We start from the raw sequence: 24,425 nt of genomic DNA on the forward strand, positions 1-24,425 counted from the left end.
CACGCCCTGAGGCCAGGGAGGCTCGAGCCCCCCTGCAGACCCACACACACCCAAGGAGGGCAAAAGTCGCTTTTATTTATTTAGGCCTTGTCTAGATTTAAAAAGTTTTAGGATAACAAAAAAAACCAAAACCCCGAAACCCCAACGGCTGAGGAAAAAGGGAGGGAATTTGGGGTAAATGGTGACACCAGGAGGAGGGGGAGGAAGGTGGGAGAAACTGGTTGCTTGTGCAGCCTTTAAAAACAGCATCAAAACCTGCAGAGGGCAATCTGCAGAAACCCCAGAAAACCTGTAGAAACCCATGAAAAACTGCAGAAAAGCTGCAGAAATCCAATAAAATCTGCAAAAGGCCCAGGAAACAGCAGAAGGCCCTGGGCAGAGGCAGGGTATGGGGACCTTCTCAGTCCTCCTCCTCCTCTTCCTCTTCCAAGCAGCGGATGCGCTTCCTCCTGCCCCGGGGCTGTGGATCCTCCTCTTCTTCCTCCTCATCCTCCTCAGAGCGGGGAGCTGGAGGGGCTGGCTCGGTTCCTATGGATGGAGGGAGAGGGGAGAGGGCTGAGCCCCCCAGGGGTGTGGCAAAGGGGACAGGGACAGGACAGCCCCGACCCAGCAGCGCCCACTCAGCCCCCAGGAGCGAGCAGAGGGGGCTGAACCCACCTGAGCTCCCACCATCCTCATCCTCATCCTCATCCTCATCCTCGCTGGCGAGCTCCCGGCGCCTCTTGGTGCGCGGCTGCACCGGGCTGGGGACAGTGACAGGGACAGGCTTCTCACTGCAGGGGTTGGCACAGCTCAGGGACAATGCAGGGGGCTGGAATCCCCTCCCCAGGCAGGGAGAAGACCCTCCCCAAAAACAACCAGGACCCCAAAAGCTGAGAAGGGGGCTCTGCTCTCACCTGTCCGAGTCTGATCCCAGCCCTGCCAGCAGCGGCTCTGCAGAGGGGCACAAGGAGAGGGGCTCAGAGCCAGCCCCAAAACCTGGGGGTCCCACACCCCCACGGCCCCACCCCTCACCTGCAGCCCCATCCTGGGGGCACCTGGGGGGCTCCGGAGGGTCCTGGGGGGACCCTGGGGGGCCACGGTGGGCGATGGAGGCGGCCGCACGCCGGAGCTGCTGCGGGGTGAGGGCGGCCGGGATGCGCCAGAAGGATTCCTGGGGGACAGGGGGACATTGCAGGGCTGTGGAGCCGTGATATTTGCTGAAAAATCCCTAGGACTTTTCTCCTAAGGTGTACCCACGCTATTTGCTGAAAAATCCCTAGGATTTTCCTCCTAAGGTGTAGCCATGATATTTTCTGAAAAATCCCTTTGCCAGAATTTTTCTTCTAAGGTGTAACCACGCTATTTGCTGAAAAATCCCTTTGCCAGGATTTTTCCCCTAAGGTGTAGCCATGAGATTTTCTGAAAAATCCCTAGGATTTTTCTCCTGAGAGGCCTCAGGAACAAAATGTAAAACCAATAATTTTCTCCTGCTGTGGAATGCAACAGGTGCATCTTTGATTGGTCTCATGTGGTTGTTTTTAATTAATGGCCAATCACAGTCCGGCTGTCTCGGACTCTCTGAGAGTCACAAGATTTTATTATTTTATCCTTTCTATTTTATTATTATTTTAATAATAATAATTTTATTATTTTTTATTTTAATAATAATAATTTTATTATTGTTTATCCTTTCTATTCCTTGCTAGCCTTCTGATGACATCCTTTCTTCTATTCTTTTAGTATAGTTTTAATATCTCTTTTTCTTTTAACATAATATACATCATAAAAATAATAAATCAGCCTTTCTGACACATGGAGTCAAGATTCTCATCTCTTCCCTTGTCTGGAAACTTCCACAGGGCTGTGCTGGGGACAAGGGGATGGGGACAGAGATGGGGACAGGGGGATGGGGACAAGGGGATGGGGACAAGGGTGGGGACAAGGGGATGGGGACAAAGATGGGGACAGGGGTGGGGACAGGGATGGGAACAAGGGGATGGGGATAGGGATGGGGACAGGGATGGGGACAGGGATGGGGACAAGGGAATGGGGATAGGGATGGGGACAAGGGGATGGGGACAAGGGGATGGGGACAGAGATGGGGATGGGGACAAGGGAATGGGGACAGGCACCTCACCTGCTCACTGGCGGGTGGCCGCAGCCCCAGCTGCCGCAGAAGGTTCCGGAAGCGCCGGTCCTCCATAGCATCCTCGTTCTCCTCCGTGAGCGGCACCAGCGGCACCGGGTGGGACACACCTGGGGTGGGAGCACCATCAGCGGGACCCCGACCCCACAGCCCCCAGCCCAGCCGGCCCTGAGCCCACTCACCGGCCCTGAGCCCACTCACCGTCCTCCTCGCGGTCCCCCGCTGCCCTCCGCAGGCAGCTCTGCAGCCACCGCAGGGGCCCGGCCAGCCCTGGGGACAGCAGAAGGTGACAAAGGATCCAGCAGGATCCAGCAGGATCCCCCCCCTCAGCCAAACCCAGCTGGGGGGGTCTGGAGCCCCTCACCCACCTTCCCTATGCAGGTGCTGCGCCAGGTCCTGCCCAGCCCCTTCCTCAGGCACCCAGTGCTCCTCCATGAGGCCTTCATCGTCCTCGTCCTCCTCTTCCTCCTCCTCGCTGTCCTCATCCTCTCCTGAGCTGTCTTGGGCTGGCATGGCCGGGACACCTGGGGCAGCCTGTGGGAGCCAGCGGGGTTTGGGGGTCCCATGGGTGGGGAGAGGCCACGTTTGGGTGTCCCCAGGATGGGGATAGGCCCCGTTTGGGTGCCCCCAGGGTGGGGACAGGCCCTGTTTGGGTGCCCCCAGGATGGGGACAGGACACATTTGGGTGCCCTTAGGGTGGGGACAGGCCACATTTGGGTGCCCCCAGGGTGGGGACAGGCCCCGTTTGGGTGCCCCCCAGGATGGGGACAGGCCCTGTTTGGGTGCCCCCAGGATGGGGACAGGACACGTTTGGGTGCCCCCAGGATGGGGACAGGCCCCGTTTGGGTGCCCCCAGGATGTGGACAGGCCCTGTTTGGGTGCCCCCAGGATGGGGACAGGCCACGTTTGGGTGCCCCCAGGGTGGGGACAGGCCACGTTTGGGTGCCCCCAGGGTGGGGACAGGCCACATTTGGGTGCCCTTAGGGTGGGGACAGGCCCTGTTTGGGTGCCCCCAGGATGGGGACAGCACCCTCAGGGCACAGCCCAGCACCCTCCAGCCCCCCATACCTGCCCAGGGCCGGGTCCTTGGCTCTTCCTCCTGCGTTTCTTGTACAGCTCCTTGCGTTCAGCCACCAGCCCCAGCCCCAGCAGCTTCTCCACCACCCGAGCCCGCGAGCGCCGCGCCGTCAGGTGCTTCATGATGTTCCCCAGGACGTCTGTGGGGAGGAGAGTCAGGCTGGGGAGGCTACAGGGGCATTTTTGGGGTCTTCCCCCCCTGTGTCCAGCTCACCATCTGAGCCCTGGAACTCCTCAAAGAGCCGCGTCAGCTCCTCCTCCTGCTCCTGCGTCCACAGCACGATGCGGGTGCCTTTCCTGAGGGGTGGGAAACAGCTGGGGGTCCCTGCCCTGTCCCAGGGGGTCCCTGCCCTCTCCCCGGGGTGGGTCCCTGACCCACCTCTCCCTCGGGAAGTCCTTGGCACTGCTGGCCAGCCCCATCCTCACCAGCTGCTTCACCACCTGCCTGCGCGTCCGCCCGGGCGTGGGGAGATGGGCCAGGATGGCGGCGATGGTGTCCCCACCTGTGGGACAGCAAGGATGAAGGGACAGAGCCCCTGCCACCCCCCCGGGGGTCCCACTGAGACCCCAGAGACCCCCAGTACCTTCCACCTCCTTGTACTTCCAGTACAGCTCCCGCAGCTCCTGCTCCTCCTGCGGGGTCCAGGGGGGGACCCGGCTCTGGGTGGTCCTGGGGAGGGGGAGAAGGGAGGTGAGGGGAGGGGAGCAGCCCCTCCTGTCGCTGGCAACCTTTATGAAAAATCCTTTCCTTAGGATTTTTCCTCCTGAGAAGCTGAGAGGCCTCAGGAACCAAAGGCAAACATTGATTATCTGCTGCTGTGGAATGCAACAGGTGCATCTGTGATTAGTCCATGTTAAATGTTTGTAATCAATGGCCAATCACAGCCCAGCTAGCTTGGACACAGAGCCCTAGCCACAAACCTTTGTTATCATTCTTTCTGCTCCTATTCTTAGCCAGCCTTCTGAGGAGAACCTTTTCTTCTATTTAGTACAGTTTTAATGTAATATATATCATAAAATAATAAATCAAGCCCTCTGAAACACGGAGTCAGATCCTCATCTCTTCCCTCACCCAAGAGCCCCTGTGAGCACTGTCCCACCCTCCCTGCCCCACTCACCCCTCTCCCTCCTGCAGGGAGCTGTAGCCCTTGGTCATCTCACAGACGATGGCTGGGCTCTTCCAGAAGAGCAGCTCCACAAAGGCTTTTTTGTTGGTGGCCGCCAGCGCAAAGAACTTGCCCAGAATGAACTTGGCCAAGGTCACCAGCTCCTGGGGACAGCAGGAGGGAGAGAGGGGCTGGGGGACACCAGGGACAGAGAGTGGGAGTGGGGGACACTGGGGATAAAAAGTAGGGCTGGAGGACACTGGGGACAGAGAGTGGGGCTGAGGGAAATTTGGAATACAGAGCAGGGCTGGGGAACACCAGGGATGGAGAGAGGGGCTGGGGGACACCAGGGGCTGAGCTGGGCTGGAGGACACCAGGGATGGGGAATGGGGCTGGGGCCTGCACGGGACAGGGATGGGAGATGCTGGGGGCTGCTGGGGACTGAGTGGGGCTGGGGGCTGCTGGGACAGAGGAAGGATTGGGAGATTCTGGGGACAGAGCGGGGCTGGGAGATTCTGGGGACTGAGCGGGGCAGGGACAGAGCAAAGATTGGGGGATTCTGGGGACTGAGTGGGGCTGGGGGCTGCAGGGACAGAGCAGGGCTGGGAGATTTTGAGGACTCAGTGAGGCTGGGACAGAACAAAGATTGGGAGATGCTGGGGGCTGAGAGGGGCAGGGACAGAGCAGGGACTGGGAGATTCTGGGGACTGAGAGGGGCTGGGGGCTGCAGGGAGAGACCCCTCCTGGGCTGGGGGCTGCAGGGACTGAGTGGGGCTGGGAGATTCTGGGGTTGAGTGGGGCTGGGGGATTCTGGGGTTGAGTGGGGCTGGGGGCTGCAGGGACAGAGCAGGGCTGGGGGATTCTGGGGTTGAGTGGGGCTGGGAGGTTCTGGGGTTGAGCGGGGCTGGGGGCTGCAGGGACTGAGTGGGGCTGGGAGATTCTGGGGCTGAGTGGGGCTGGGAGATTCTGGGGTTGAGTGGGGCTGGGAGATTCTGGGGTTGAGTGGGGCTGGGGGCTGCAGGGACAGAGCAGGGCTGGGAGGTTCTGGGGTTGAGTGGGGCTGGGGGCTGCAGGGACAGAGAAGGATTGGGAGATTCTGGGGTTGAGTGGGGCTGGGGGCTGCAGGGACAGAGCAGGGCTGGGGGCTGCAGGGACTGAGTGGGGCTGGGGGGATTCTGGGGTTGAGTGGGGCTGGGGGCTGCAGGGACTGAGTGGGGCTGGGGGATTCTGGGGTTGAGCGGGGCTGGGGGCTGCAGGGACAGACCCCTCCCGGGCTCAGGGCTCGGGGCCCTGTCTGACCTGGTGCGCGGCAGCCGCGGGGTCGCTGAGCAGGCGGTGGAAGAGGGCGAAGAGGGAGAGCTGGAAGAGCAGGGGCTCCATGCGCAGGTCGCGGGCCAGGCGGTGCAGCAGCCGCGCGGCGCAGTGGTTGGTGCGGGCGCTGTTCCGGGCGTAGCCCCGCAGCAGCAGCACCAGCGCCCGCACCACGGGGGCACAGGCGAACCTGCCCGGCGGTGCCGTCAGTGCGGCTGCCCTGCAGCAGGACCCCACAGCCCTCCCCAAACCATTCTTGTGGGGCACAGGTGAACCTGCCCGGCGGTGCTGTCAGTGCGGCTGCCCTGCAGCGGGACCCCACAGCCCCCAACCCTAACCCAAACCATTCTTGTGGCGATCCACAGAATTAGAGGGAGAATCAGAGGGTTTTGGGGAAAGCTGCAAAAGGCAGGCCTCAGATGCAGCAGAACTGTGAGTAGAGCTAAAGCAGCAGCCATGAGATAGGACAGCAGAAAAATTATTTAAAATGTAGGGAAAGCAAAGGCAAATAGAACAATGGCCTGTGTATTAACACTTGTCTGAATAGCTCTCTGAGCTGCAGAAAGTTTATCTAGCAAGATATTAGGAAGGTTAAAGGTTAATAATGGAGCTCTGTGCGTTGTGTTTTAGGGCTTACAAGCAGGTATTGTATTCAAAATAAGCAAGCATTGTTTTAACCAAAGGTACCTGTGCTTATGGTGATTGGACAGAGCTACTGTCAATGTGCTTTTGCTTTGTGGGATTGGTCAAGAAGCTCATAAAGTGAGTTGTAACATTAAGTTTTTTGGCCTGCTGCCTGGATTGTGAGCTGCTGGCATCTTCCCATTGTCATAACCATGTAATGAGACTGATGCTGGAAAATCAAACAGCTCGAGGCGCATTTTACAGCAGCCCTGTCTCGTTCGTGTCTGTAAATAGCCCCCCTTGCCCGCGTCAATTCTCACCGCTTCAGGTAGTCGAGGAAGTTGAATTCCTTCTCTGACACCTGCATGGTTTGCTCCTCCTCTTCCTCGTCCTCCTCCTCTTCTTCCTCTGGCTCTTCAGGCTCGGGGGGTGTGTGCCCTGTGGTGGGATATGTCACAGACATCTTTTACGGAAAATCTTTTCCTTAGGATTTTTCCTCCTGAGAAGCTGAGAGGCCTCACAAATGCAATATAAATAATAATTATCTGCTGCTGTGGAATGCAACAGGTGGGTCTGTGATTGGTCTCATGTGGTTGTTTCTAATTAATGTCCAATCACAGCCCAGCTGGCTCAGACAGAGAGCTGAGCCACAAACCTTTGATATCATTCTTTCCTATTCTATTCTTAGCCAGCCTTCTGATGAAACCCTTTCTTCTATTCTTTTAGTATGGTTTTAATGTAATACATATTATAAAATAATAAATCAAGCTTTCTTAAACATGGAGTCAGAGCCTCGTCTCTTCCCTCATCCTAAAACCCCTGTGAACACGGTCACAGGGATGTGCTGAGGGTCTGCAGTGCCCTGGCCCAAATTTTCCCCCTTCCCAGGGTCACAGGTGGGGACTTGTTGGAGCTCAGGACCTCTGGGTGTCCCTGCCAGGGGGCTCAGAGACCCTTGCACACAGCCCAGAGCACCTGCGGGTTTGATTATGACCCGTGGAGCAAATCACCAGCTTTGTATGAAGGCCCGAAAGCCACAGAAGTTGAAGTAGTGTAATAATAAAATTATCGCTAGGTGAAAAAGTAGATTTTGGGGTTTTTAGAATAGGGGTTTTGGGGACAAGATGGAGGAATTTGGGCGTGTCCAGCCTTTCTTCTTCTTCTTCTCTACCTCCAACTTCTGTTGTGATGTTGGCACTTTTGGATTGGTTTAGAGTAGAAACTCTACAAGCCACAAGAGCTTGAGTAAAATGATAGTGAGTTTGTCACAGGGTGAAAATGTAGAATTTTGGGGTTTTTAGAATGGGAGTTCAGGAGGCAAGATGGAGGAATCTGGGCATATCCTGTCCTTCTTCTCCTTCTTCTTCTTGGTCTCCATTTTCTGCTGTGATGTTGGCACTTTTGGATTGGTTTAGAGTAGAAACTCACTGTTTAACATAGGTGATGGGTATTGGAAAGTAATTGTAAACATGTTGTACATAACTTTTAGTATAAAGAGATAACACCACAGTGTGCCTGCAATTGTCCTGCTGGACAGACCTCAGCAGGGCAGGAGAAAAATTTTTATACGTAAGATATAATAAACAGAGACTTTTCACATATCTCAGGGCTGCAATAAACTGCAAACCCTCTGAGAGGGACTCACCGGGCAGGGGAGCGACGAGGATCTCCCGCAGCAGCCGCGTCTCCTCGGATGGCCCCACATCCGCGGGTCCAAACACATCCCCCTCAGGCCAGACCTCCCTGGGGACAATGGGGACAGCTTGGCACTGTGTCCCCACGGCCCAGGGACGAGATGGGCAGCACGGTGCTGGTAGCTGTGCCTTGTGGAGATAAACAAAGCTCCACGACTTTTGTGGAAGTTGTAAAGCCGGTGTGTTTATATGTGGGAATGGTTCTTTTAAAATGCCATGCCTGCTTCTGGGAACTTCAGGTCCCTTTTTATCTCCTTCTCAAATACATATGCCTGCAATTTCACAACAGGTTCATACATATTCATTTTTACGAATTTCTCGTGACATTTGCTGCTAGCTCTTATCAGAAGGAATTCTTAGGTCAGTTGTCTGTCTCTCTGTCTCTCTCTATCACTTTCTGCCTCTCCCCTCCTTATCTTTGTCCTTCACTGAAGCAGTTTCTCTGAGCCTGGGCTTTTGCAATCAGAATACACAGCAAGCTACATACTTAAAGATGTACATTCCACTTAAATCAAAATGGATTTCTGTCGGAACTCAGCACATCCCTCTGGGCGTCCAGAGTTGCCGAGGACCCCGCCGTGGGGCTCGGAGACCCTGGCACGCAGCCCAAAACACCTGGGGATTTGATTTTGATCCCTGGAGCAAGTTGCCAGCTTTGTATGAGGACCTGAAAGTCACAGAGGTTTGAATAGTACAATAATAAAATTATCACAAGGTGAAAATGGAGATTTTAGGATTTTTGGTATGGGGGTTATGGGGACAAGATGGAGGAACTTGGGCATGTCCAGCCTTTCTCCTTCTTCTTCTTGGTCTCCATTTTCTGCTGTGATGTTGGCACTTTGGGATTTGTTTAGAGTAGAAGTGCACTGTTCTAACACAGGTGATGGGTATTGGGAATTAAGTGTAAATATGTTATACATAGTTTGTAGTATAAAAGGACAACACCACCTTGGGGGCGGTCAGAGTGCCTGCGGCTGCCCTGCTGAGCTGACTTCAGCTGGGCAGAAAGAAAATTTTATAGATAAGAATTAATAGACAACCTCAAGACCGAAAAGTGAAGAGTCCAGACTCGTTCTTGAACTGCGTGGGCCGAAACAGAGACATCCTGCACATCTCGGGGCAGCAATTAACAACCAAAAACCCGAGAGATTCCTACCCTGGAAAATTTCTGCTCTGCCTCACCTGGCCGAGCGCAGCAGCTGCAGGGCCTGGGGCACGCGGGAATCCCTCAGGCACTCCTGGATCCTCAGCAGAGCCTCCGCCCTCTGCTCCTCCACCGGCGTCTCCGAGGTGGCATCGAAGGGCACCACGTCCTCGGGGAGGGGCACCTCGCCCTGTGTAGGGGAAGAGAATGTAGGTAAATAAAGGAAGTATAGAATGTAATCTTATGCCCTAAAGAGTTGCAGCTGAGCCAATTACTAAGGGTTAGGAGCAGGCCTGATGTTAAGAGTAGCCAATAAGAAGAGCGTTATAACAGAGTGGATTGGTTGGTTGAGGGGAACTGGAGTCAGTTGGCTACTGCGAGGATGAGGAAGAGTCAGTGCCTAGAGGAGCTGCCTACAAGAAACATCAAGGAGAAGAAACGAAACTCTAGCAGCATGGAACCCTTGCAGTGTAATGGCAATAGAAATTTCTGCAAGATAATGACAACGAATGGTGACCCCGACGTGATTCGGGAGAGATGACCCTGTGGATTCTGGAATAAACTATATGACCCCATAGATTTGGGGAAACAGGACTCGACTATATGACCCCGTGGATTCGGGGAAAAGGACCTGAATACTAAACTATTGGTAAAATATATCAATTGCAGCTATTAGTGTCTGTTAAATATGAGTATAAAAGATTTCAAAGATAAGTACTTTGTAAACTGAGAAAAGCTGCAAAACTGAACTAACATTTAGAAATACATATTTGAAACATTTAGAAATATATATTTGAAATATAATATGCTGTTTGAACATTTGTATAACAAATGGAACAAGGAAGAGTCAGTGCCTAGAGGAGATGCCTACAAGAAACATCAAGGAGGTACGGAACTCCAAGAACATGGAACTCTTGCAATATAACAGCAATAGAAACTCCTGCAATACAATGACAACAGCCCTGGGGCAGGACAGGGTTATGCTGTGCCCCACCAGCACCCCCAGAACTCCCCGTGGGGCTGAGCCCTTCCCTAGTACCTGCAGGCAGGCCTGGACCTGTGGGGCCAATCCTTCCCAGAGCTGCTCCAGCTCCATGGCGCTGAGCGGGGCAGGGGCTGCCGGCACATGAGGCTTCTTCTTCTTCTTCCTCCTCACACGTTTGCTCTGGGGGGGCAAGGATGGGGTTAAGAGAGGCTGCCTGACCCCCCAGGGGCGCCCCCAAGGCAGGGCAGCCATGTCTCTGTCTCTCTGGGAACCTATAAAGTGCTGCTCCTACAATGCACCTATGAAATCTATTTGTTGCTTTGAAAATAATTTTTAAAGCCATATTAATTTTTACAGTCCACTCTCTCCCTTAGTGTTTATATGCCCAGCCTATTCTTTGCGAATGCATGAATAAAATACTCGTAGGAATTATTCTTGAAATCTTCATGAAGGTTAGAAGTTTTAGAAGACATAATCAGGTGTGTTCCTGACATAATTGCATTCCACAGCAGCAGATAATCATTGATTATAGAAACTCCTGCATGTCATAATCATGATTATCTGCTGCTGTGGAATGCAACAGGTGCATCTTTGATTGGTCTCATGTGGTTGTTTCTAATTAATGGCCAATCACAGTCTGGCTGTCTTGGACTCGCTGGTGAGTCACAAGATTTTATTATCATTCCATTCCTATTCTATTCCTTCAAGCCTTCTGATGAAAATCCTTTCTTCTATTCTTGTAGTATAGTTGATATATTTTAATATAATATATGATATCTTGTATTAATATAATTATGATATAGTTTAATATAATATAGATCATAAAATAATAAATCAGTCTTTCTGAAACATGGAGTAAAGATTCTCGTCTCTTCCTTCTCGTCTCTTCTATTCTTTTAGTATAGTTTTAATATAATATGTATTATGTATATATTTCATATAATATATATTATATATTTTTATTATATATATGTAATATAATCTTAAAAATATATATAATAAAATAACAAATCAGCCTTTCTGAAACACGGAGTCAGATTCACGTCTCCTCCCACGTCGGGGCTGCCTGCAAAACTCCACGCACTTAAATCTACCCAATGAAAACTCAGCTCGGGCTGGTGTCAAACATCACATCCCATCCCACCTGCACCACGAGGTTGGCGCGGCCGCGGCAGAAGCGCTCCAGCATGCGCAGGAAGAGGTGAGCTGTCTCCACCAGGTCCCTCAGGAAGCTCCGAGGCTGCTTGGTCTCGTCAAACTTGCGGAAGAGCGTGAGGAAGAGCTCCCGGTACTCCATTAGGTAGAAGATGTTGCCTGGGGAAAAAGGGTGGCAGTGGGAGAAGGTGGGTCAGGGATACCCCAGGTGTTGTGGTGTGGTTTTTATTTGGCGTGTTTATTGTTTGATTTGTGGTTTCGTAGTCCTTTTGGGTTTTTTCTCTCCGTGTTTTTACAGTGACACACACCTGCCTTTGTTATTTAACTGAGCCAAGGTGTCAGTTTATCTGTTTCTTACTCAGCTACTTCCCAGCCAAGTGTCAAACCCCTTCCCCTCACATCCAGCTGTTAACCCCTCCAGTCCCAAGCAGTTTTCCTCCCTTGTACTCCCTGCCTTGTGTTCCACCCCCAGTTCTCCCATTAGTTGAACACTGTATCCTCCCTTGAGACCTGCCCCCCTTTATAAGCTGTTGTTTGCCCCCAGTTTGAGGCCTGGGAACCCAGACTCAGGGAGTTTAACATCAAATAAAGAAACTTATGTCACCCCCAGGTCCGTGCTGTGCCTTTTTGTTCCGCCACTGGTTTGCTCGGATTCTGCAGAGCCCGAAAGAGGGGGACTGTCACCCCCACTGTCACCCCCTAGCCAGGACGTGCCACACCCAGGGACGGACAGAAGGACAGAAGGACTCACTCTTGATGACCTGGCTGCTGTCCCGCACCGCCTGCTCCGGGCAGCGATCCATCTCCTGCAGCGTCCGCAGCAGCTCCTGGTACGCCTTCAGGGCCAGGTGCATCCTGGGCATGGCAGGGAGGGAGGGGGGGTCACAGGTGCCATGGGGGGTTCCCAGGTAGTTGGGGGGGGGGGTCCCAAGCACTCCCAGAATCCCAAATGTCCAAGGGGATCCCAGGCAACACAAAGAATCCCAGATGCCCAGAAGGTCCCAGATGCCACGGGGAATCTCAAGAAGAATGTCAGGTTCTGGGATTGACCACCAAAGGGTGTCCCAGGTTTCCAGAAGGTCCCCGACACCATGGGGAGTCTCAGGTACTCAAGGAGAACCCCAGGTACTGGGATTCACCACCAAAGGGTGTCTCAGGTGCCCTGGGGTCTCCCTGGTGTCCAAGGAGTCCCAGGCACCCACAGGGAGTATCCCAGATGCCCAGAAGGTCCCAGACACCATGGGGAGTCTCAAGGAGAACCCCAGGTACTGAAATTCACCACCAAAAGGTGTCCAGGTGCCCTGGGGGAGTCCCAGGTGCTCACCTACGGGCCCAGGTTGTTGCCTCCTTCTTGTCCATCAGTGCCATCTCATAGTACATGGTGAGGTTCTGCTCGATGAAGTGGAAGGCTCGGACCCCCACGGTCTCGGAGACCAGCTCGGGCCGGAAGCCCTGGAGCCGGTTGAAGGCCATGAAGAAGGCGGTGGCCCACAGGTAATAGGTCTCATCGTGCTGCTGAGCCTTCTCCCTCACCAGCTGGTCCTGGGGGCAACCAGAGGGTTTCAGCAGGGATGCCACAAGCTGGAGAGGGGATCCCAGCCCTCCCAGCCCTCACCTTGACCAGCAGCATCAGGCGGTTGTAGCAGTCCTCCAGGAAGTCCTGGCAGAAGCGGCGCAGGAAGAGCCGCACGTTGCGGGCGGAGCGGCGGGAGGGCTCGGCCTCGGGGGCGGGCTGCCGGCGCCGGGGCAGCCGCCGCGGCTCCTTGCCCAGGTCGTGGCTGTAGCTCTTCAGCTGCACAGGGGATGGAGTGGCCAGATTTACCCCTGTGGTCTCTGTGGCACCCACTATGTCCCTGTCCTGGAGACCCACGCCACATCCCTGGTTCTGTGCTCCACATCCCATCTTCCAATCCTGTGTCCCATCTTCCAATCCTGTGTCCCACCTGTGCTCTTGTCTCTGTGTCCCCCACTGACATTCCCATCTCAATGACCTCTGCCATGTCCCCATCCCTGTGCCCCCCACTCACATTCCCATCCCAATAATCTCTGCCACGTCCCCATCTCTGTGCCCCCCACTCACATTCCCATCCCTGTGCCCCCCACCACATTCCCATCCCAATAATCTCTGCCACGTCCCCATCTCTGTGCCCCCCACTCACATTCTCATCCCTGTGTCCCCCACTGACATTCCCATCTCAATGATCTCTGCCACATCCCCATCCCTGTGCCCCCCACAACATTCCCATCTCAATGACCTCTGCCACGTCCCCATTGCAGTGCCCCCCATCCACACTCCCTACCCAATGATCTCTGCCACGTCCCCATCCCTGTGCCCCCCACTCACATTCCCATCTCAATAATCTCTGCCACGTCCCCATCCCAGTGCCCCCACCCACACTCCCTACCCAATGATCTCTGCCACCTTCCTGTCCCTGTGCCCCTCACCACATTCCTGCACCCTGTGCCACGTTCCATACCCATCCCTGTCCCTGTGCCCCCTGCCACGTCGCCAGCCCCTGTCCCCTTGCCCCACACTCACATTGTGCAGCCCCTTGTGGAACACCACATCCCTGTCCCCGATGGACTTGACGCCCTGCAGGACGTAGGAGCCACCAAAACGAGAATGCCTGGGCAGGTGACAGTGGCTGAGTGATGCTGTCCCCACTTTGGGGGTCCCATCCCGCCACGGGGGTGCCCCCATCTCACCTGGACGTGCGCTGCAGTGCCCGGCTTCTCTTCTCTGCCATCTCCCTCTGCCTCAAGCTCTCCAGCTCCCACGTGTCCTCCCCGTGCTCAGCCCCTGCTGTCCCCCGTCCCAGCGCTGCCAGCTCCTCTGGGCTCTGCAGGCAGCTCTGTCAGCACCATGGGGGCTCTGCCACCCTGCCCTGCCACCCCTGGCCCAGCTCACCTGGTCACGGAACATCAGGGAGATGATCTCCAGGACGTGCAGAGCCCACTGCTGCTCCACCTGGGCGCTGGCCAGGAATTTGAGCAGGTCGTCCATCCCGCTGATGTGCAGAGCCCACAGCACCCGGTCGTGCACGCTGGCATCACCATCCACGCCCTGCTGGGGATGGTGGAGGGGTGTCTGTCAGAATTCAGGACATCCCTCCAGGTGTCCAGAGTTGCCAGGGGGGCTCGGAGACCCTGGCACGCAGCCCAGAGCACCTGAGGGTTTGATTTTGACCCGTGTTGCAAATTACCAGCTTTGTATGAGGACCTGAAAGTCACAGAGGTTTGAATGGTTTAATAATAAAATTATCACAGGGTGAAAATGGAGATTTTAGGATTTTTGGAATGGGGGGTTTGGGGATAAGATGGAGGAATTTGGACGTATCCATCCTTTCTTCTTCTTGGTCTCCATTTTCTGCTGTGATGGTGGCACTTTGGGATTGGTTTAGAGTAGAAGTGCACTGTTCTAACATAGGTGATAGGTATTGGGAAGTAATTGTAAATATTGTACATGTAATTTTTTGTATAAAAAACTAACACCACCCCAAGGGCTGGAAACAATTCCCAGCTTTGTGTGAAGAGTTACAAGCCACAAGAGTTACAAGCCATAGTGAATTTGTCACAGGGTGAAAATGTAGAATTTTGGGGTTTTTAGAATGGGAGTTCAGGAGGCAAGATGGAGGAATGTGGGCATGTCCTGTCCTTCTTCTTCTTGGTCTCCATTTTCTGCTGTGATGTTGGCACTTTGGGATTGGTTTAGAATAGAAGTGCACTGTCTAACATAGGTGATAGGTATTGGAAAATAATTGTAAACATGTTATAGGTAGTTTGTAGTATAAAAGGACAACACCACCCTGAGGGCAGTCAGAGTGCTGCTGGCTGCCCTGCTGAGCTGACCTCAGCCAGAAAGAAAATTTTATAGATAAGAATTAACAAACAACTTCAAGACCAAAAACTGAAGAGGTCTGACTATTTCTCAGACACACAGGCTGAAACAGAGACATCCTACACACCTCAGGGCTGCAATTAAGAACCATCAACCCAAGAGGTGTCAGGGTCCCCACGGAGCCACTGAGGCTGTCAGGGAGGCAGGGCAGGGCCCTGTCGTGGTACCTGCTCCTCTGTGGGGTCGGGGGGCACGTGCAGCACGTTGCGCACCAGCAGCAGGATCCTCTCGATCAGCAGCGTGTCCTCCTCCTGCCGCTGCTCCCAGTCCTGGGGGGACACAGCTGTCAGGGACCCCCACAGCCCCACGGGGGTCCCTGGCAGGGAGGGACCCCATGGCCCTGCAGGATGGACCCTACAGCCCCCAGGGACCCGTGGCAGGGACAGACCCCAAAACCCCTGAGGGATGCCCAATAGGGACAGACCCCACAGCCCCTGAGGGACCCCCAATAGGGACAGACCCCACAACCCCTGAGGAGCCCCGATAGGGACAGACCCCAAAACCCCTGAGGGATGCCCAATAGGGACAGACCCCACAGCCCCCAGGGACCCCCAAAAGGAACAGATAGACAGACCCCCACAGCCCCTGAGGGACCCCCAATAGGGACAGACAGACAGACCCCACAGCCCCTGAGGGACCCCCAGGAGGAGCAGGCCCTAAGGAACCCCAGTAGGGACGGACCCCATAACCCCTGGGAGAACCCAGCAGGGACAGACCCCACAGTCTCTGAGGGACCCCCAATAGGGACAGACCCCACAACCCCTGAGGAGCCCCAGTAGGGACAGACCCCAAAACCCCTGAGGGACCCCTAGGAGGGTAGACCCTGAGGAACCCCAGCAGGGACAGAGCCCAAAACCCCTGAGGGACCCTGGCAGGGACAGACCCCACAGCCCCCAGGGACCCCATAACCCCTGAGGAACCCCAGGAGGAACAGCCCCTGAGGGACCCCCAATAGGGACAGACCCCACAGTCCCTGAGGGACTCCAGCAGGGACAGACCCCACAGGCCCTGAGGACAGACCCTGGAGCCCCCTGGTAATTCCAAGACCCTGCAGCCCCCATAGGACCCCCCAGCAAGGACAGCCCCCACAGGCCCTGAGGGACCCCCGCCAGGGACAGCCCCCCAAGGGGACTCACCAGCTGCAGGAGGTTGTAGAGCTTCTCACTGAGCACCCCAAACACCTTCTCGTTGGCAAAAGCCTGCAGAGACCCCACGTGAGCAAGGGAATTGGGCACAGCCCCCTGCCCACAACACGTCCCCGAGCAAAACTCACCTCCTTGTAGGCCTGCAGGTAGGACAGCACCTGCAGAAAGTGGTGACGGGAGCTGGCATCAGCTGGCACCTTCCCAAAGCACAGCAGGGCCGGCTGGGTCAGGTTCACCATCAACCTGGGAGGGAGTGGAGGGCTGTGAGAGACCCCTGCCCACCGAGGAGCCCCCACAGGGCCACCCCTGACCCCAAGCCTGCCCCTCCATACCTGATGACAGCATCAAAGAGCACCTTCTCCTGGGGGTACTGCACCAGGATGGGCAGGAGATCGTTCTGCAGGATTTGGGCTGCCCCCAGCTGCTGCCGCACATCCCGGGTCTCATCCTCGTGGCGCAGGTACCGGATCAGGTCCTTGACGCTCTCTGGGGACACGGAGCCGTCAGTCCCCGCCGTTCCCGGTGTCCCCCCCGCCCCGGTGCCCACCTACCCAGGCAGTCGGGCTCCCGGTGGTACACGTCGCCCTCCAGGTAGCCCAGGGCGCTGCAGGTGGCCAGGAGCTCGCAGTTCATCATGTACCAGTCCATGCAGCGCGGGGCTGCGCACCGGATCGGTACCGGGGGCCACCTGCGGGCCACCGTCAGCATCGGGGACCCCCGGTGCGGTTCCCCCACCCGTTCTGGGCTCCCCCGGTACCGGCAGATCCCGGGGCACTCTCCGGTCCCAGTTTCCCCAACACTGATGAACCTCCCAGGTTTGGTCCCGCTCGGTACCGGAGCCCACCGGTCCCACAGCAACCCCCAGGCTCCGGTACCACCCCGATCCCAGCGCATCTCCCGGTCCGGTCCACCCGAACACCGGAGCATCCCGCAGCCCCGGCGCACCCCAAGCCCGGTTCCTCCCGTTCCATATCACCCCCCCCAGTTTGGGTTCCCCCCAGTCACGGACTAAACCCCGGTCCCAGTCGGTCCCAGTGCGTTCTCGGTCTCGGAGCATTCCTGACCGCCCCCCCCCCCGCCCCATCCCGGATCTCAGCCCCCAGCTTCCCCCAGACCCCCCTGATCCCGGAGCATCCGGAGGTCCCGGTTCCCCCAATCCCGTATCAACCCCCGGGCCGTTCCCGAAACAACCCCGGTTTCGGTGACCCCGGATCACCCCCAGTCCCCTCTCCTGGGCCATCCCGGGCCACTCCCCGCTCCCGCACCCCTCGATCCCGCTCCCCCCGGTGCCGCTCACCGCCGCCCCGTCCCCGCCGCCCTCACGGCCGCGCTCCCGGTCCCGGCGCGGGGGCGGCGTTACACAACCGCCCCAGTTCCCGCGGGCCGAGGCCCCGCCCCGCCGCACCCTTCAAGCGGCAACACCCCCTGAGCAGCCCGGCGGCCCCTCTGGTGCCCCCCGCTCCGCGCACCCCCCCTCCGCCCACCACGGGCACAAACCGGCGGCTCGGTGCCTCGGGGTGCCCCCAATCCCCCGGCCCTCGCCCCCCGGCCCGCGGCGCTGAGGGGTGGAAGAGGGGAGGGGCTCATTGCGGGGAAGGGACGCGGCGGCGGCGTTGCCCTTTTAAGAACGGTGCTGGCTGGGCGGGGCCTTCCCGGGGCGCGGGAACGGGCGGCCCCTCCCGCCACCCGCCGGGCGTGCTCTGGTGTCCCCGCCCCCCCATTCTCGGTCCCACCCGATTCCCGGTGCCGGGCACGGCCGCGAGCGGTTACCAAAATAAAAGAGCAGGTTTAATTCACCGAACACAGAAGTCCCGCCGCGGCGGGGCGGGGCGGCCCCGGCCCGGTACGGGCGGCCCCGGGCAGCCCGGTTGGCCGGTTCCCGGCAGCAGCGGGGCCCCGCCGCCGCCCGCCCGCCGCGCCGCGCCGCACACACACGCACCACACGCACCGCGGCGGCCCCGTCACAGCAAAGCAGCGGCGGGCGCGGGGCCGCGCCCCGGGACGGGCCCCGTTACAGCCCCTGCGTCTTCAGCTCCAGCGGCTCTGCCGGCGGCTCGGGCGGCGGCTCGGCGGCGGCGACGGCGGCGGCGGTGACGGCGGTGGGGGCGGGCGGCTCTCCCTTGAGGGCGGCCAGGCGCTCGGCCAGGCTGCGCGGCCGCGGGCACAACGCGAACTCGTAGAGCACCGCGCCCAGCGCCGCGCCCAGCAGCGGGCCCGCCCAGTACACCTGCGGGGGGGCGGCGTGGGCACCGGGACCGGGGCACCCCCGGCTCCCCGCCCTCCGGGGGGGACACGGTACCCACCCCGCTGATGCCCGGGCGCCGGCCCATTCGGGGCCACCCGTGTCCCGGTGAGCGGGGACGGCCCGTGTCCCCCTCCCCGGGATGTCTCCGGGGGGGCAGGACCCGTCTCCCGCTCCCCGGGATATCCCCGGTGGAGCAGGACCCGTCTCCCGTACCCCGGGATATCCCCGGTGGAGCAGGACCCGTCTCCCGCTCCCGGGATATCCCCGGTGGGGCAGGACCAATCTCCCGCTCCCCGGGATGTCCCCGGTGGGGCAGGACCCGTCTCCCGCTCCCGGGATATCCCCGGTGGGGCAGGACCCGTCTCCCGTACCCCGGATGTCCCCGGTGGGGCAGGACCCGTCTCCCGCTCCCCGGGATATCCCCGGTGGGGCAGGACCAATCTCCCGCTCCCGGGATATCCCCGGTGGGGCAGGACCCGTCTCCTGCTCCCCGGGATGTCGAGGGGGGTGCCCAGCACCCTGGGGTGCTGCTGTCACCGTGGTGACACCGGCAGCCACCCGCCTTCAGCGGGGACACAGCGGCTGGGGCAGGACAAGCGGGGAGGGACTGGGGGGGGGGGCCCGGCGCGGGTTTGGGGGTCCCCGTCCGTCCCCCCCACTTACCCAGTGGTTGGCGAAGTTGCGGGTGATGACGGCGGGGGCGAAGGAGCGAGCGGGGTTCATGCTGGCACCCGTGTAGTGGATCTGCGGGGGGATTGGGCAGTGGGGGGGCTGCACAGCTGCCCCCCGACCCCTTCCCAGCCCCCGGGGGTCCCCGCGGCCGCCCTTACCCCGAAGAGGTGGCCGAGGGCGAGGGAGAAGCCGACGGGCACGGCGGCCATGGCCGGGCGCCCGTCGTGACGGTCGTCGAAGCTGGCGAAGACGCAGAGGACGAACTGGGCGGTCAGGAGCAGCTCCACCACCGTGCCCTGGCCCGGGCCCACGCCGGGGTGCAGCTGCGTGGGGAGAGGGCTCAGCACCCCGAAGAGTTGTTCCCCCATTCCCCCCCCGCCCCAGCACCCCAAATCCTCCCTCGTTATCTTTCCACACCCCAAAATTCCACTGTACCATAAAACTTTCCTAATCTCCAAATTCCTCTGGGGTACCCAGCCCCCATTGCTGTCCCACATCAATCCGAACCCTAAAACATCTTCTGGACTCCCCAGTCCACCCTCAAACACCTCTGAACCCCAGAACTCCCATTACAGCCCCATGGTACCCCAAAACACCTCCTGGACCCCCAAATTCCCCCAAAACACCTTCTGGACCCCCAAATTCTCCCAAACCACCTCCTGGACCCCCCCAATTCTCCCAAACCTCTCTGAACCCCTCATCCCCCCATTTCAGTCCCATGGTACCCCAGATCCCAAAACAACCCCTGAACTCCCCCCATCCTTTCAAATCCCCATTACAGCCCCAAAGTACCTCAGACCCCCAAACCACTTCCTGGACCCCCCAATTCCCCCAAACCACCTCCTGGACCCCCCAATTCCCCCAAACCACCTCCTGGACCCCCCAATTCCCCCATGGTATCCCAGATCCCAAAACAATCCCCGGACTCCCTCCATCCCTCCAAATCCCCATTACAGCCTCAAAGTACCTCAGACCCCCCCCAAACACCACCTGGAGCCCCCAATCCCCCCCAAACCCTCATTACAGTCCCAAAGTACCTCAGACCCCCCAAACACCACCTGGAGCCCCCAATCCCCCCCGAACCCTCATTACAGTCCCAAAGTACCTCAGACCCCCCAAACACCACCTGGAGCCCCCAATCCTCCCAAACCCTCATTACAGCCCCCACCCCACAATCCCCCAGCCCCACAGACACCCCCAGCCCCCCGATCCCCCCCCGTGCTCACCGCGCTGAGGCCGAGGGTGCCACGGACGGGGCCGGGGGTCACCCCATAGAGCACCCCGGCTCCGGCCAGCATTCCCAACACCTGGGCCAGCAGGTAAGCCAGGGCACGGGGCAGGGAGAGCTGCGAGGCCATCAGGAAGGCCAGCGTGATGGCCGGGTTGACGTGACCCCCGCTGACATTGCCCAACGCCTGCACCAGGGTGGTCTGGGCCAGCCCGAAGGCCAAGGCGGCCCCCACAACGCTGGGGGGGCCCGGGGCCCAGCGCAGGGAGGCCCCCAGCCCCAGCAGGGCATAGAGGAGGCTGCCCAGGAACTCGGCCAGGACGGCCCTCCAGAAGGCGGACGAGCGCAGCTCCCGCATGGCCTGGCCCCGCTGCCGCCCTCCACGGCCCCGCTCCCCTCCCCGGGGGCCGCCCGTGCCCACCTTTATAAGCCCCCCCCGGGCCGGCCCCGGGGGTGGGATCCCACCTACGCCACCCCCCCCACCCCCCCCACACCCCCGTTAACCGATTCGCTGCCCGGGGCACGGGACAGGTGACACGCGGTGAGGAACCCCCCGGGACCCCCTCCCCAAAGCTGCGCCGCCCCCATCCCTGTGGGTTTTTTTTTTGGGGGGGGGGCTGTAACCCACTGATGCCCTCAGTGGGGTTTAGGGGACCCCCCTTGCTGGGGGCCAGCACTGACACACCTCAAACCCCCCACCCCAAAATGTTTTGGGGACACTTTGGGGCAACCCCGGCTGGGAGCCGCCCCCCACCCCGAGGGAGGGGCGCTGTGGGGTGGGGGCTATGGGGTGGGGGCTGTGGGGTGTCCCCCCCCCCCGGTGCTGTTGTCTGCGGGAGGGTTTATTCAGCCCGGCTTAGCGGGCGCTGAGTCCCCGAGCCGTGGGGATTAAAGCCCGGCCCGGCCATTGGCGCCCGGCGGAATCTGCCGGGGCTGCAGAGGCCACCACAAAGGGCTTTGCTGCGCTCAGCTCCCCGGCACGGGACGGGGCTGACGGGGGGTCCCGGCCCCCGCCCTCACCGGGGGCCGCGGGGAGGGAGAACCCGCCCCGCCCGCAGGCCCCCGGTGTCGCGGGGTCGCGGTGCCGCAGCCCCCCGGGGTCCCGGTGCCGTGGTCGAGACCCCCTCCCCGCTCCCCTCACAGCATCGCTCCGCACCCACCTGAGACCCCAACGCAACTTTAATCCCCCAAAACACCTTGAAGTAAAAGGGGAGGGGGCCCGGAGCCGCCCACCCTGTGGGTGCCCCACGGATGCGGTGTCAAGGGGTGGAGGATCGGGGGGCTGCGGTGGAACGGGGGGGGCTCAGGCCGCGCCCTGCTCGGCTGGGGGGGGTGGGGGGCAGCGGGCCACCGAGGACGGGGACAGGCTGGGGGTCTCCACCAGAGCCACGTCCCGGCAGGCGAGGCAGGCGCTGAGCTTCTCCCGGGAGGCTCCGGGTGCCAGGATGAACTCGTAGGAGAGCCCGGCCAGCACCGCGCCCAGCACCGGCCCCAGCCAGTACACCTGGAGGGGGACAGAGAGCTGGGGGGGTCCCAGGGACGGGGGGGACAGGGGACCCCACCCAGGGATGGGGATGGAGCAGAGAAACCTGCCCCAGGGATGAGGGCAGCAGTGGGGAGGGGATGTGGCTTGTCCCAAGGATGGCAATAGGGGGGACACAGCGGTCCTGTGATGGTGACACCATGAGGACCCTCGGGGACACCGTGAGGACCCTCGGGGTCATGGCTGGTGCTGACCTGTCCCAGGGGGACCCAGGGAAGGGAAGGGAAGGGAAGGGAAGGGAAGGGAAGGGAAGGGAAGGGAAGGGAAGGGAAGGGAAGGGAAGGGAAGGGAAGGGAAGGGAAGGGAAGACCGGGAACCGCCATCCTGGGGTGGGGATGGGACCACAGCGGTCACACACTGTCGCTGGAGACCCCTCTCTTACGTGGGGACTCTGGGGGAGCCCCAGGGTGCCCCCAACTCACCCAATGATGATCCCAGAGCCCGGTGACGATGGCCGGCCCCAGCGAGCGCGCGGGGTTCATGCTGCCCCCCGAGAACGGCCCCTGTGGGTGACAGGAGGGGGGTCAGGGGCTGGTGGGGTGGGACCCCCTGGGCAGGTGGGACACGGGGGGGTCCTTACTGCGGCCAGGGCACCGGCGGCCACGGCGCTGCCCAGGGCCAGCCCAGCCTGTGGGGCTGCGTGTTCAGAGGTGGCAAAGGCAGCCAGTGCCAGCTGGAAGGTGGCAAAGGTCTCCCATGCCAGCGCCGTCCCCGCCGTCCCCGCCGCACTCACCTGCAGAAGGGAGGGACACCTGTCCAACCTGTCCAGGACCAGGGGATGGGCACAAAGATGGGGGCACTCACCCTGGTGACGAGCCCGGTGTCGTCCTGCAGCGCTGCACGGGCAGCAGCAGAGGCCAGCGTGGCCCCCGTGCACTGGGCCAGGAGCCCCAGGGCCCCGTGCAGGGCGCTCAGCTTGCGGGTGCACAGCAGGGCCAGCGTCAATGCAGGGTTGGCCTGGGGACCCCCGAGGGTGCAGACGAGCCCCCCGGCCACCAACCCCCCTGCCAGGGCTGGTGCCAGGGGTCCCGGGGATGCTGAAGCCCCCAGGACCACCCCCACGAAGATGAGGGTGGCCAGCAGCTCTGCCAGCACCCCCCGCCAGAAGCGGCCGCTGCGCAGCTCCTGGGGGGACAGTGGGGTCGGGGGTCACCCCATGGGCACTGCCAGGAGGGGGTGGCACAAAGGGGGGGTGGCAGGGGGGCAGGGGGCTTTGGGGATGGGGTATTTTGGGGTGGGGTGCCATGGCAACAGGATGCCCCGATGGTTGGGTACCAGGGTGATGGGGGAGTTTTGTGAGGGGACCCCTCCAACACCTGGGTACCACAGTGGGGGGGTCCCTCGGTGATGGGGTGCCCTGGTGATGGGGTGCCATGGCAACAGGATGCACCAATGATTGGGTAATTTTGTGAGGGGACCCCTCAACACCTGGGTACCACAGTGGGGGGGTCCCTCGGTGATGGGGTACCCCTGGTGATGGGGTGCCCCAGTTTTTGGGATGGGGTACCTCAGAGATGGGGTACCTTGGGGATGGGACCCCTCAGCACCTGGGCACTGTGGTGAGAGGATGTCCTGGCAATGGGGTCACAGGGATGAAGAGGGGACAGCAGCCACAACAGGGCCAGGGGTCACAGTGAGGGACTCCCCTGTGCCAGAGCTACGAGCTGGGCACTGAAGTGACAGATTTGGGGGGTCCCCATGAGTTAGGGGCTGCTCACCCACCCCCCCCCGGCAGGGAGGGACTCTGGGGCTGTGGTTTTGGGGAGGGGGCTGGGGGGTCAGGGCCGCTCGCAGGGTCTTACCTCCCCGATGGCCATGGTGCAGCTGGCACTGCCACCCCTGTCACACCCCCCTGTTGTCCTGGCACACCCCAGCAGTGCCACCCCCTTGGCACAGGGCAGCCCTGAGGTGCTGAGGGTGGGGCAGGATTTTGGCAGGGGGCTACGGGGGGGGGTCCTTGGAGCATCCCTGGGTGCCATGGCAACCCCCAGGACCCTTTGGGGTGTTGCCAGGACAACCAGAGATGAAAGGCTGGGATGAAAGGCTGGGGGGGATGAGGGGGGGGGGGTGTCACACATCTGGGATGAGAGTGGGGACAGGGCTGTCCCTGGCAGGGGGACCAGGATGGGTCACACACCTGGAACAAGAATTGGGGACAGGGGGGAGTGTCACACATCTGCCACTGTTCAGGGACAGGGGTGTCCTGGGGGTGTCACACACCTGGGACAATTCAGGGTATCCCGGGGTGGGGGTCACACAGTTGCCACAAACTGGGGGACAATGGTGTCCCAGGGGTGTCACACACCCGGGACAAGCCCGGGGCCGGGTCTGACCCCACCGTGGGTGCGGTGGGAGGGATCCGGGGCCGGAGAGGGTTGGGGGAGGCCCGGCCCCGGTGCCCCCCCCGGGCCGTGGCTCTGCCGGCTCAGCAGCGGCCCCGCACGTGGGGTGAGTCAGCGGGCGAAGCCCT

The 24,425-nt window shown here is 59.8% G+C and overlaps 3 protein-coding genes across 5 annotated transcripts; all 3 read right to left on the reverse strand.

Annotated features, from left to right (window-relative positions):
- Positions 1 to 55: 55 nt before the first annotated feature.
- On the reverse strand, positions 56 to 17,668 carry TIMELESS (timeless circadian regulator). 3 transcript variants are annotated; one of them, XM_077192676.1, is made up of 30 exons: positions 17,565 to 17,668; positions 16,819 to 16,926; positions 16,600 to 16,753; positions 16,396 to 16,510; positions 16,259 to 16,321; positions 15,290 to 15,391; positions 14,133 to 14,291; positions 13,931 to 14,064; positions 13,764 to 13,851; positions 12,840 to 13,016; positions 12,549 to 12,766; positions 11,976 to 12,079; positions 11,214 to 11,383; positions 10,124 to 10,249; positions 9,123 to 9,274; positions 7,892 to 7,989; positions 6,567 to 6,684; positions 5,611 to 5,812; positions 4,324 to 4,475; positions 3,790 to 3,875; positions 3,585 to 3,708; positions 3,420 to 3,502; positions 3,197 to 3,345; positions 2,497 to 2,662; positions 2,330 to 2,398; positions 2,120 to 2,238; positions 1,015 to 1,153; positions 897 to 933; positions 658 to 773; positions 56 to 528 (listed from the first exon to the last, which is right to left on the reverse strand). In XM_077192676.1, the coding sequence occupies exons 2-30, from the start codon at positions 16,913 to 16,915 to the stop codon at positions 401 to 403; spliced, it is 3,645 nt and encodes a 1,214-aa protein (XP_077048791.1). In that variant the 5' UTR covers positions 16,916 to 16,926; positions 17,565 to 17,668; the 3' UTR covers positions 56 to 400. The 3 variants fall into 3 exon arrangements, with proteins under 3 accessions (XP_077048791.1, XP_054505182.2, XP_077048790.1); XM_054649207.2 differs by having other exon boundaries at positions 14,133 to 14,288; positions 16,819 to 16,955; positions 17,565 to 17,666; XM_077192675.1 differs by having other exon boundaries at positions 16,819 to 16,955; positions 17,565 to 17,666.
- Positions 17,669 to 18,116: 448 nt separating this feature from the next.
- MIP (major intrinsic protein of lens fiber) lies at positions 18,117 to 20,777 on the reverse strand. The gene is made up of 4 exons (XM_054649259.2): positions 20,411 to 20,777; positions 19,343 to 19,507; positions 19,176 to 19,256; positions 18,117 to 18,494 (listed from the first exon to the last, which is right to left on the reverse strand). Exons 1-4 carry the CDS (start codon positions 20,768 to 20,770, stop codon positions 18,279 to 18,281), a joined length of 822 nt encoding a protein of 273 aa, XP_054505234.2. The 5' UTR covers positions 20,771 to 20,777; the 3' UTR covers positions 18,117 to 18,278.
- Positions 20,778 to 21,588: 811 nt separating this feature from the next.
- Positions 21,589 to 23,772, reverse strand: LOC129130539 (aquaporin-4-like). Its single transcript, XM_077192794.1, has 5 exons — positions 23,758 to 23,772; positions 22,760 to 23,104; positions 22,536 to 22,688; positions 22,378 to 22,458; positions 21,589 to 21,916 (listed from the first exon to the last, which is right to left on the reverse strand). Exons 1-5 carry the CDS (start codon positions 23,770 to 23,772, stop codon positions 21,716 to 21,718), a joined length of 795 nt encoding a protein of 264 aa, XP_077048909.1. The 3' UTR covers positions 21,589 to 21,715.
- Positions 23,773 to 24,425: the final 653 nt, after the last annotated feature.

Source organism: Agelaius phoeniceus, chromosome 35 (genome assembly GCF_051311805.1).
Source record: "Agelaius phoeniceus isolate bAgePho1 chromosome 35, bAgePho1.hap1, whole genome shotgun sequence".
NCBI classification, from domain to species: domain Eukaryota; kingdom Metazoa; phylum Chordata; class Aves; order Passeriformes; family Icteridae; genus Agelaius; species Agelaius phoeniceus.